This window comes from Cervus canadensis, chromosome 1 (genome assembly GCF_019320065.1).
Source record: "Cervus canadensis isolate Bull #8, Minnesota chromosome 1, ASM1932006v1, whole genome shotgun sequence".
In the NCBI taxonomy this organism is placed as follows: domain Eukaryota; kingdom Metazoa; phylum Chordata; class Mammalia; order Artiodactyla; family Cervidae; genus Cervus; species Cervus canadensis.
The window spans coordinates 49059288-49072590 of NC_057386.1; the positions used below are offsets into that span (position 1 = coordinate 49059288).

At 39.6% G+C, this 13303-nt stretch overlaps 1 protein-coding gene across 2 annotated transcripts in view; it reads right to left on the minus strand.

Moving 5' to 3' along the window:
• Positions 1 to 8404, minus strand: part of MED13 (mediator complex subunit 13) — a 94507-nt gene extending 86103 nt beyond the window's left edge. The window contains exons 1-2 of one of the 2 annotated variants that reach the window (XM_043482308.1): positions 8193 to 8404; positions 6156 to 6390 (exon numbers count right to left, since the gene is read on the minus strand). In XM_043482308.1, coding sequence (XP_043338243.1) covers positions 6156 to 6390; positions 8193 to 8258 — 301 coding nt within the window. In that variant the 5' untranslated portion in view covers positions 8259 to 8404. Of the gene's footprint in view, positions 1 to 6155; positions 6391 to 8192 lie in introns of those variants that run through there. The other variant, XM_043482317.1, reaches the window with a different exon arrangement.
• Positions 8405 to 13303: the final 4899 nt, after the last annotated feature.

Genomic DNA, 13303 nt, shown 5'->3' on the forward strand with positions numbered 1-13303 from the left:
ATGCATATCCCATCCCAATAGAAAAATAATAAACCATGATGCTTTAGAATAAAAGCAGAGACACATATTAAGAGTGACAGATGGCAAACATTCATAACTTACACAACAAATGAGTAGAATAAACATTAACTCAAAAGCACAATAAGCACAGTAACAGTGGACTTTAACTTCACTAGAAATTTGTGCCACTACAAAAGTTAATGTCGATTTTATGTTGCTCATTAAAATGTTTCCTAAATTATAGTCAGTCTTTCAAATCAACTGGTTTTTCCAAAAGATAAGCTTTTTAAAAATGAGAAAAGCTTTATAAAATGACCATATTTGAGAGTTGAGGTAATTTTTAAATCATTAATAATAAACAGAGAAAGTTCTTCATACTCGGCTGTATTTATTATAGACATCCTTATCTACTTCCAATTAAAGCCAAAATTTCACAAATTTCACTTTATTAAAGAAAACAGGAGGCTAGAAGAAAAGGGAAGTGGCACACAGTGGCTTCACTTTATTTAAAAAGTCTAGATCACAAGCATATCTGTGAGTTGTTGAGGGGGGGAAAAAAAAAATCAAACCTTTCCCAATCTGCTTAGTTTAATCAGCTTCTATCATTTCAAAATGAAAGTTACATTGAAAGTTTTACCTACAATTATGTGATTTATGATTACTAAAAGTACACATAGTCTTAATTTCAAAAGAATTATGCTGGAATTCTTCACTTCTTTATAAACTATCTAGTGTACTTTTTATAGCCTTTTACCTCAAAAATCCTTACCTTCTAAGGAAGTGCAATGGAGTCATACACAAGAAGCCCCTACCAAAATCTTTTCTCAAACTACTTCTAAGTTTTAAAGCAACAAAGAACCAAAACATAGATACCATTTCATTTCAAACATCTACAGTCACTATAAACTTCAACTATCAGAAAATTATTCACTCAAAACTTGAGACTGAATTCACCTTCTTACCCAAAAGTTAAAAATCTTTAAAACAGTAAAAGCTGTAATAATTTTTATAAATTTTCACATATTAAGATTTTATTTTTAAAAATCTATTTCAGTTAAACCTGTATGTAGTTAAATAGTTTAAGAAAACTAAATATAGCTTAGAAAATTAATCAGTATTAATATTCAAGCATTTCTCTCTCATTGCTCTAATTGTGTCTAGAAAAACTCAGGTGAACTTAATCCTCATTTTACATTAAACCCTCAAATGCCCACAATGCTCATTAACACTAAATGGGAGTTATGCATAAAACAATGATCTATCTGATCACCTGTTAGAGGATTTTCTAAGGCCAACAAATCTCTTAAGCACATCTTCACCTATACGGTAGGTAACTAAGCAACCATTACACTAAATAACAATTTGATTTTTCACTGCTGAGGAAATAAGAATAATTCCTAATAACATTCAGTGAAAAGTCGGAAGGTTTTTTTTTTTGGGGGGGGGGGAGTGTCACTTAGAAAGAAGCCTACTAAGTCAAGTTTCTATCTTGATATTATAGTAACCATAATAAAAGTACTTCTCCACATCTTATATTCATAGACATAAAAAACAAAATGGTACAACCAAGCCACCAAAGACACAGTGGCATACACCCCTTACATTAATTAAAATAAGTCCTTGTATCTCAACACCAGCATAACAGAAAAGGGTGGGAGGGGAACACAAGGCAAATCTTGACTCTTTTGAACTTAATTAACCACAGCCTAATGGAGAAAGTCTGCTTAATGTATTTAAATAAATGTTTCCCTCCTCTTCTATCTGTATCCCCAGAGAAAACAGTTTCAATTCTGTGTTTCTAGTACTTTTCTGTTACCCTTAGCATTAGCACTCTTAACCGTTATTGTTACTTGAAAAATTTTTACAAAATATTTGAACAATGAGTAAGTTCAATGCTAAATTTGATTTCCATAATTTTTTGAGGATACAGATTATAGTGATACAAAAGGATGTGACAGGTCATCAAAATAATTATTTATGAGTAGGGGGAAAAAAATAAAAACAAAAAAAATTTTTGACATACCTAAGTATTTGTACTCAATTTTCTCAAAACTGACATCTTTACATATCCTCATAGTGGTAAGCCAGTAAAAAAGGAATCTACCTAAGTAAGTCTGCTAAGCTACTAAAATGCAGCATATACTAAAAAATAATAAATGGGTCAAAATTGATCACCGTTGAAAATGCTATGTATTTCTTGAAAAAATAAAGAGAAATGTTTAAGTGTCTAGTTTAGCACCTGTCTTGAATAATAATTGCCCATTCATAAGCTGTTCTTTCAACAAATTGCCGAGAGCCTTAAATTGGCAGCATTATTGATCAGCAAAACCTGAAAAACATTGTTTAAAAGCAGCCTCTTATGTTTATCTTTGATTTGAAGATTTAAAAAAATACACTTTTCTTGCTTGATAGTACACAGAAAAGCATGGCAATGTTGTCCCTAGAAGACATAAATGTTGTCCCTAGCAAACATAAAAAATTGGATCACAAGTAAATTATGCAACAGAAGACAGAAATGAATTAACTCTCTTCAGGCTACCTGGGGCATAAAATAAATTTTTAGTTGACTAACACTAGACTGCTTTACTTGGCTGCTATTTATCTATTTGTCAATCTTGTTAAAGCTGTCACGGTTAAATTCCACTGTAATTAATATCCCTCAGTAAAAGCATCCACAATTAAATTCTAAGACTAAACAATGACCTGTTTGACAGTATTTACAATGAAATTGTTATAATAAAAGTATTTGAATATATCACTAAAATCCAGCATAAATACCACAGGAGCCAGGAAAAAGAAATATTTTTAGCCCTGACTGATTCTGTTTTTTCAATTCTCAGGGTATCAGTTTTCTCAGAGTCTCATCACATTCTAGCTACTATAATTTTTTTAAGATACAAACCTCAGAGAGGGGGTAGTTGTTTTTATTTTTGTTTCAAGGGAAAAACTAAAAGCCAATAGTGACAACAATAACCTCAAGCTGAGGGTTAAAGTATATATCAAATCAGATTTGGCTTGCTGTGAAAGACTTTTACCAATTAGCAGTAAAACTAGTTTACATTCTATTTCTACACATTAGCAAAACTTGAAAGAAGGTGACCCAAACATGTGCTACATGTAAGAGGCAGGCAGAAATTAAAAATGCACTATGGAACCTGACCAGACTCTTCAGAACTATCAAGATCATTAAAAATAAAGCAAGTCTGAGAAACTGTCACAGTTTAGAACAGTCAAAGGAAACATGACAACTAAATGTAATATGCTATCCTTGATGAGATCATAGGATTTAAAAACGACATTAAATAAAGGATAACCAAAGAAACTATTGATTTTAGGTAATACCAATATATCAGTATTGTTTCATTAGCTGTGAAAAATGTACAATTTTGATGGAAGATATTAACAATAAAAGAAACTAGGTGAGGGTAACTCAGGGAACTCTATACTGTCTCTGTTAAATTTTATGTAAATCTATACCTATTTTAAAACAAGAAGTTACTTTAAAAAAATACACTATGAATGACACAAATGAATTAAGGGGGTGAAGCAAAAGCAATTTTGTACTTTTATTACTGACTTAATATGAAAAACTGAGAATTCTCGTCTGCAAAAAGGAATGGCTCCTGCCTTCTTTCACCAAGAACGGCAACATTACTGCCACAATCACAAATATTTCAGCAACAAGATGTGGTAGCTGCTGAAGCAGACAGAAAGACACTGCCCGCAAACAGCAGGCCCAGCTGCGTTAAGCAGCTCTCAGTCGCCACCTGGGCCCTTCCGGTTCCCATCCCCTTGCTGCCACACCTCCACTTGGACTCAGCGCTGCCTCCAGCAGCTGAGGCCACCCCACTGCCCAGCTGCTCTCTTCTCAGGGGAGCTTCAAAGAAGGGACGGAGTGCCACAGATGGGGAGAAATGAAAAAGGGGTTAGCTCGAGAGACAGCGGCAGACTAATTACCCCAAAAGGGAGGCAGACGGTGTCCCTGGAGCAAAGAAAAGGGCGAGACAAATATACTCCATCTAAAAAGACCTTATTATTCTTTAAGATATGTCTGATTTAAGTAAAAACATTTCAAGTAAATGACAGGTTAAAAAAAAAAGCTAAAACATTATAAAAATACCATTGGCTACACAAACTGTTTAAAATAGTACCAGACAGACTTTGGAACAGAAAGTATGATTACATATAACCATTAATATATTTAGCTTTACTATTTTCATTGCTTTCACTGATAAATTCTTAATTGGCATTCAGCAAAATCTGATAAGCCTAAACTTCCAAAATTACTTTCATTATGGTTCAAATAAATATTTTAAAGTATAGGCAGCACTATTTTAAATAATTATGCTTACAAGCAAACTAGAGGAAAAAATTTAATAGCTGTGAAGTTTCAGGAGAAAACCTATTTAAAATAGAAAAAAAAAGTACCCACATAGTATTTTAATATACATCACGCCAGTTCACAATTAACTTCAATAGGCTTTTAATTTCAAAATGTTAGTCCTACTAATGTAAGACTAATACTACATAACTGTTAAGATTATGTTTGAGTCCACAAAATGTATTTCATGGAATCTGGGAGAGGGGGTGGGGAGAGGGAAATGGTCTGTTCAGATGTTCTAACTTTATTAACAAGTCTGAAACTTCCAAGTCAGCATAATAGTTTACCTATATTATCAATAATGTTGAAACAGTCTTCAAATATTTTAGTAAGGTGGTTTTTATAATCACGTCAAGATTAAAATAACTCAAGCATACCTAAAGCCAATGAAAGAAAAAGGAAGCTGGCAGGCTTAGTTTTTGGCATGACAATTACAAAGCATCACCTTGCTGATGCTGTAAAGGAATATTATACCCTGACGTATACGCATGCATCATATACACATACATATATACAAACTCATCATTTAATATATTTAGAACCACACTACATACTTAAAACTAAGGGCTAGACTCTCCAGCAGGATCTTATTAGAAAAGCTGGAAAGCACTGATCATAAAAGAATTGCAACCACTCTCAAAAATAAATATTAAGACTGAAGGGTTTGTTCATTTGAAGATAAAAAATGTGACACACACATTCCTGCACAAACACTGGTCTTAAGTGCTTGTCTGAGATAGTCACCTGGATTACATACATCCAAAAATAAAATAAGTTCTATAGATCAAATAGACAATAACAGAAACTCCAGAGTACTTGATTCCAATAAGGAAACTTTTTCAGTTATCCAAAAATCCCAAATTTTCTCGTCAAGAATCATTATGTTACATCTTACTGAAATCTTTGGTACATTGCAGCAAACAAATAATCATTTACATTCCTATCATCAAAGATTCAGTTAACATGGACTCTAAAGTAAACACAAGCTTCAGTATTACATGAAGAGTTATAGTTTCTCTTTTGAAAGTAACATTTGGTTCTAAATATCAAGAAATTAAGAGAAAAGTAATCTTATCAATTTGCTCATAATAAAATTACTTCCTGAACTTTTCAGATTATGACACATGTCGCACTATAAAAGCTAAACAAGTTGGCACTGTTTCATATCAAAGACAGTCTTTGATGCAACAGTACCTAAAATAAAAGACTCACATTCCAAGAATAAGAAAATTAACATATGCCTTCATTTGTTAATAATGTAACAACCACAAATAAAAATACTGAAATAACTATATGCCTAGGGGGAAAAAAAAACAAATGAGAAAGTTACAATGTTTCCAGATACTTCTACAACTGTGTGCATATTTACACAGAAGAGAGCATAGGAGAACTGACTCAAACATGAGTTACACTTGGTTTCAAAAGTATTTTTTGACTTTGTTAGGAAATGGTCCCTGATTCCATTTTTCTTAATTTTAATTAATTTAATTTAATTTACTAACATGCTTTCCTTGGGCTCTGTCTGCTAGAAATTCATGAGAAAACTGGGAGGTGAAAGAATAGTTATTCGAGGCTCAAAAAACCTGCCATAAAATGCATCATTTTCAGTAAAATAAAATAACCGCAGTGAAATACAACATGAAGCTGCATTTTTGTCTGGTTTCACAGTAAACAATGTTCCACCAAAGAAATCTTAATTTGTAATATAAATGTTTTTAGGGAAAATATACAACACTGCTGTATCTTTAAGTTAGAAATGATAAGCTGCTTTCACCTGATAAGTCATGGTGAATAAGGTCAGCAAAATTGGGGTCTTCACCCCACCAAAATATCCACAATTCTCTTCTTCCAGGTCTCTGATCACGCCGCCAAACACCAAGTACATCTGCCTTAAGGCAGCGACTAAAACTGCTCAAAATGGGGTCTTCCTCCGTCACCGGAAACAGAATGGGGGCAGAAGTCGGGCCTTGCCACACGTATCGTTTCCATTTAATTCCCGTCAAGTCAGCCTGAGGAAAAGAAAGGATGATTTTTTTTATTATTGCATATTCACTCAAAATCAAAAGTCCTCACTATTAAATTCCCCTATTTCATTAAGACATTACAATTTTTCAACATACCCTTGGGATACTGAAAACAGACTGACCAAAAAAGAAAGGGGAAAAAAAGCTTATTCTGATAATTCAACAACCAAAAATTAAAGGAAAAGAACAAAGACAATGAAAACATATAATACTGACATGTCACTGAATACAAGTCAATAAATGAGTCCCAAGGATAAATGAAAAAACTTTAATAATGTTAAATATAAACACAGACTTTAATACTGCACAGAGTAGACAATTCGTTCTCAGTCCTAAGTTCTGTTCTTACTGGTTACATTTGTTTCTTGGTGTCAAACTTGCTACAAAATTAACTTTTAAAGATTCATCATTCCATGTTTATAGAAGTCACAGCTCTAACGAAAAGAAATCTCAACTACAATTGAAAACATTCTTGTTAAATCTTTACACATCCCTTTAAGGAAAAGTCAAATAGCTGCTCACAAAGAACCGTCAGATTTGCTAGTCTTATCTTCAAAGAACCTGATCCTAAAAGTACCAAAAATAGACTGAGTTGGAGAAGACAGAAATGTAAAACCTGCTGTTTGTCTACTATATCTGAAGAGATGCTGATTAATGGATATTGTACAAGAAACATTTTATAAGGGGGAAGGGCATTAAAGATCTCAATTTAGTATCGTAAAAGAAATTATCAGCGTGAATTCAGTAATTCTTTAATCTAACTTAAAAGTGCAAGCTTAAGGTGCCAAAAATGAAACTGCTGATACATGACTGGCAGTTTACACTTGCCAACTAGTTGTGCTCCGCCCACTCAACTCACTTACCTATCACACACTCTCTTAATATTTCTCATAGGACAGGGAAAATGAAAAAAAGAAAGTTACCGAAACTTCAAATCATTGATGACGCTAAGCTCCTATCCAACTGCAGACTGAATATTTGCAACAGTTGGTACTTTTCAAAGTCTTTATTCCCAGACCGGGGCCAACCAACACAACTGCCATCCGTAGAAGCAGTTTCCCCTTACTTTTCAATAAGAGGAGGAGCAGCCTTCTGTATAAAAATATTTAGTCCAGAACCATAGGATCTCTTTCATAAGTTCGCTCCACTCTCACAAACCCAATGTTCTAATAAAAGCAGGTCGGCTAGAGACTGTCAAAACAGCAAACTGTTTTCAAAGTTTAAAAGAAAAACTACGGAATGGCATTCACTGTTTTTTTTTAAGAGTCTGAAGTCACCCAAGGAACAAACGAGCCCCCTACAGTTTGACTCATCTTGATTAAAAAAAAAAAAAAACGTAAAATTAAAGGACGGCTAAGTTCCGGGGTCCCGTTTATTGGGGGAAAACAGAGGAGCAGAGCCAGGCAGTGGGCGAATGGGCAATAATAGAAAGTGGCAGAAAAGGGATACACGGTCAGTAAGGAGGCCAGCAATAGTTAAGCCAGCAACACAAGAGGAAAATGCTGCTGTCCTGCCAGGAAAGGAGCCCAAGTTGGGAGACAGGACTGCGGGTGAGGAAAGTGTCGGAAACGGGAGAAAAGGCCGACGCTCCTCCGGCAGCCCGGGACGGCAGGCGAGGACGGCGGCTCCGGGCCGGTGCGGGGCTCCCGCGGCGCCGGCTCGGGCCGGGCCTCGCCCGGGGACTCGGGCATCTGGATCCGACCCGGACCCCCTCCCCCACGGCCCAAGGGCGCACCTCGAGCCCCTCCCCCACCGCCCGCCCGCCGCGGCCCCCGCCCGGCACTCACCAGGCAGAAGAGGTTACAGTGACAATCTTCCAGGCTGGCCCCGTTCGGCACGAAGGAGGAACTCATCGTCCCTCACAGCAGCCGCCGCCGGCGCCACAACCCACCATCCGCCATTACCGCCGCCTCCGACCAGAGAGAGAAACAGACACCGGGGAGGGCGGGGGGGTGGTGGTTGGGGGGGCGGTGGAAGAGGAGGCCGCCGGGCCGCCCGCCCTCCCCACCCACCCCCCCGCCGCCGCGAGCAGCCCCCGCCGCCCGGCCGGCACCCAGCCGCCCGGGGCCGAGGGCCGGAGGCGGGAGGGCCGCGCCGCGCTCGCCCCGCCGGCCGGGCTGCGGCCGCCGCGGAGCCCGCGGACGCTCGTCCTTCTTTGGGGGACGGAGGGGATGTGTGCCCCTGCCACCAGAAAAAATAATAAATTACAGAATAAATAATGAAAACCGAGTCCGAGAGGGCAGAGCCCGAGCCCCAGAGGGTGCTCCCGGGGCGGAGAGGCGCCCGCAGAGGGGCGGGAAGGGCGAGAACCCGGAGAAGCCCAGGCCCCCGGCCCGGCGGCGGCGATGTCCTTAAGCCCAGAGTCTCCTCAGTGGCGGAGGTTGGTGGCGGCGTCTGCGGGCTCAGACCATTCTCTGGCTGTGTCTTCGTGTCGTCCCTGAGCCAGACCGGCCTAACGCCCGCTCTCCTGCGGCCTCACTGCCGGGACGCCGTAGTCTCCCCCATTTTGTGGGCCCAGCGGGCGGTGTTTTTCCCCCTTTAATCCGAATTCACGGGTTTTCCCTTCGCTTTAATGGCGGCCACAGGGACCAGCTCGCCCTCTCTGCTCGCCCATTGGCCGCCTGGAGGTCACGTGGGCCCAGGCTCCGTGGGGAGGGGGAGAGAGAAGGGAGTGAGGGAGGGCCGGGAAGCTTTCAGCGGAGGCGCTCAGCCCCGGGGGACGGGGCAGCCGGCTTGTGGCCACCGAGACAGCGCCATCTGCTGGGTGCCCCGGCCAGCGTGCGGTGACCCGGGCCCCGGCCCTCTCTCTCTCTCCTTGCCGGGCAATTGACAGTACCAGAGGGTTCACATCACAGATCTGAGAATTACGTTGAAATCAGTTTGAATTCTTTGGAAGAGAAAAGTACTGCAAAAATTCCAAGCCATTCTCACTTATTCCTCGAGGCCGTTGGGGTGCAGTACAAACCCCTGGCCTCGGGCGTCAGATGCTCTGAGACCGGACCCGGCCACTCGAAAGTCGGGGTATTAAGAAAGAAACATACAGGAAACAATATAGCCTTGTGGTTCACAGCCGGGGAGTTAGAGTTACACTGCCTGGGTTCGAACTTGGAGCAGATCACTTACCTGCGTCCCAGTTTACTCATCTGTGAAATGAGGAGGACATACCGTCTCCCTCACGGGTTGTTGTGGTAAATGAGTTAATACAAAGAAAACATGTAGGTAAGCCCCGTGCCCGGCACAGATAAACATTGCTTAGACTATCTGTTACTGTTGTCATCATTACCTCATGTGGTTATTGTGAGGAGTAAGGGACCCAGTGTTTGTAAAATGCCCACTGACAGTCATCGCCGTGAGAACCGGCACACACTTTGCTTTTCCGCTGTATCTCCAGTGGCTAAAAAAGGTTCCTAGCACACAGTAGGTGCTTGATATTTGTGAATTTGCGACTGAATGGAAAGAAGTAGGAGCCAAATTAAACATTCGTTCCCGTTCCCACAAAACATTTCAGTTCTTGATTGGATCATACTTCAACGAAGGAACTCAAGACACTTTTCCTAAGTTTTAGAAGGGAGAGAAGGGGAGAGAGATGGAAAGGAAAGAGAGGGGTGAGGGGAAAGGAAGGAAAGGGGTAAGAAGGGAGGGAGGAAGAAGTAAAGGTGATTCAAAAAATTGGAGACATCATCGAGTTAGGACTTTACCATAATTTTTCATCTTAGGTGCCTCTGTAAAATGATGGTGGATTCTTCTATGTTCCTTATTCAGCCACAGATTGAAAAGCCTTCCTCCTGTATTGATTCATATATGGTAGTGAAGAGCCCAGATCTTGAAGCCAAATACCTACAGGAGAAGTTCTGCCACTTACTAGTTGATCTTGGATCAAATTTGACTTTAGATCAAATTAATTTCTCCTGCTTTCAATTTTCTCATTGTAAAACAGGGATAATAAAAGTAGCTTTCCTCCTAAAGTGTCTGGTGGATGAAACATTGCAGACATAGGGTTTGCCACAGTGCTTGCTAAATCTTAGCCGTTAATATACTTTAAAAAATCATTATTGAGCACCTACTACTCATATGAATGTGTTCCTGGTCTGTGCTAGGCCTGGGATACAAATATGAATGAGATATATGCATAACCCTAAATACTTTGGCCACATGATGCAAAGAACTGACTCATTAGAAAAGACCTTGATGCTGGGAAAGATTGAAGGTAGGAGGAGAAGGGTACGACAGAGGATGAGATGGTTGAATGGCATCACTGAGCAAGCTCTGGGAAATGGGGAAGGACAGGGAAGCCTGATGTGCTGCAGTCCATGGGGTTGCAAAGAGTTGGACAGGACTGAGCAACTGAACTGACTGAACTGAACTAAAGATTCCTGAAGCAAGGCAACAAAGGAACCATTTCCCACAGGATAAGATAAAATACAATGTAGGTAATTGCTTGAATAAGGTATGTATCAACTGGCACAATAGGAGTGCGGGAGGAGCACCAAAGTCAGAGAAGGCGGCTCAAAGTAGGTAGCATTTGAAATCAGATTTGAAGGATAAAATGAATTCTTATAAAGCCCTTTGAAGCAGTTAAATCTTATTAAACCCAATTCAGATCCAAAGGCCACATATCAAAGTCAATTATGCAACCAGGACTAATTCAATCCAGGAGCTCAAATCAACTAAAGTTCACATCCTTTCTAACTAAGTTCCTGCACTGGGAGACTGCAATCTCCAGACCCAACAAGGTAAGAGACCCTCTGCTCATCTCTCTTTCCCAGAGAGAATCCTCAGGCCCTTGCTCCCACTGCTTTTGTCACTCTGAAAAGTTCTCCCCCATCATTTATTTTATCTAAAACCAATCTTTTTAGAAGTCTCGCCCTCCACTGTCCTGCCCCCAACTTGAGCACCCTCCTTAGGACTCCAGAGGCAGACAGGATCTGCCTGAAACCCACCTGATGGGAAGTAATATTTTGACTGGCATTTCATTTGAGTATCAATCTTCCCCTAAAGACAGGGATAGGGGGTGGCCAAGAATGGAAGGAAGAGGTAAAAAAGTAAAGAAAAATTGAGAGAGAAAGAAAGGAGAAGCAAAGTGGAAGAAAGAGACACCAACAGTGAGAGGAATGGAAACATCTTGAGATCTTGGGGAGGAGATAAAAGAGCAATATATCATAGCCATCCACATTCTCTTAAAATGGCATTTTGTGTGATGTAAAGAATAAGAAATAAAAACAGTATGTGTACATTGTCAAAAGTTTGGAAGACACAGGAAAGTGTAAAGGTGAAAACATTTTAAATGCACATGCTACCTCCTCCCCCTGTAAATGCCATGAGCACATCACCATTCACAATTAACTGTCAAATGTGTATATATAGGGAGTATGTGTATATATATATATATATATATATATATATATACATGCATATATATATATTCCCTACATGGTTGAAGTCATACCATAATACATTTTACTACACATACTTGGCATCTAGAATGTCAGTCAGGTCATGAAAGGATAAGGTACAGGATATACAAGGAACTCATTCATAATCTTGCTAGATATGGCATTTAGACAGTTGAACAAAGTAGTATCAAAACTCCACAAAATGCTTGCTAGTCCCCTCACTTCTATTTACTCATTTGTAAAATGTATTACTATGTCATAATAGCACCTACATTTTACTGTTGTGATGACAAGAGGTAATTCAAGTAAAAGAGCAGAGCCAACCAGAAATCTCAGGATGAATCTAGAGGTGCCTTGGGTTGTCTTCTACTCTGAATTGTGGATTCAATGATCTACAATTTAAAACTGTTCTTTAACTTCTTCATCCTTTTATGGGCTCCATCCTGAGTGAGAAAATGGAGATGCCAAGCCTCCAGGAAGGGTGAAAGTCACATCACCTGAGGCTGAGAAAGTCCAGGAAAGGGCATTGTTTGTCCTTAGGATAGTGCTCCCCTCCTGGTTCTGAAAAAAGCCAGGGTCTCAAGCAGTAGCAATAATAAGAGCTAAAGAAGTAATTAAATGTTTTTCGTAGCCACATTCAAAGAGAAAAAAAGAAATAAGTGAAATTAATTTTACTTTTGTACTATATTTGGGTTTCCCCGACGGCTCAGCAGGAAAGAGTTCGCCTTCAATGCAGCAGTCACAGGAGACCCAGGTTCAGTCCCTGGGTTGGGAAGATCCCCTGGAGGAGAGCATGGCAACCTTCTCCAGTGGAGAATCCCATGGACAGAGGAACCTGGCGGGCTACAGTCTATAGGGTTGCAAGGAGTAGGACATGACTAAAGCGACTTAACATGCACACACTCTATTTACCCTAATATAACATAAATAATACTATTTCACATGTAGTCAACATAAAAATTTATCATTGAGATATTGTTTTTCAATCAAAACATTAAAATCTTTATGTATTATATTTTCATTTATAGCACATTTCAGTTTAGTCTAGTTGCATTTCAAGTGCCTTATAGCCACATATAGCTAGTGCTAGTGTGGTGGACAATACAAGTTTACAGTCAAAAGCTAAAGCTAAGGACCAGTTAAGCTGTGGAATGAACGGTCTTCAGCCTGGGGACAATATTGATTTTCTTAAGGTCATGTTAATGGTTTAATGTTGTACTTAATTCAATAGAAAACAAAACGCTGAGGCATCACAAACTATTTTATTTAGTGAATGCACAGACACTACTTAGTTGAAGATAGAAATAAACAGATACCCTTGGACTGCAAGGAGATCAAACCAGACAATCCTAAAAGAAATCAACCCTGAGTATACATTGGAAGAACTGATGCTGAAACTGAAGCTCGAATACTCAGGTCACCTGATGCGAAGAACCAACCCATGGGAAAAGACCTTGATGTTGGGAAAGATTGAGGGCAGGACGAGAAGGGGGCAACAGAGGATG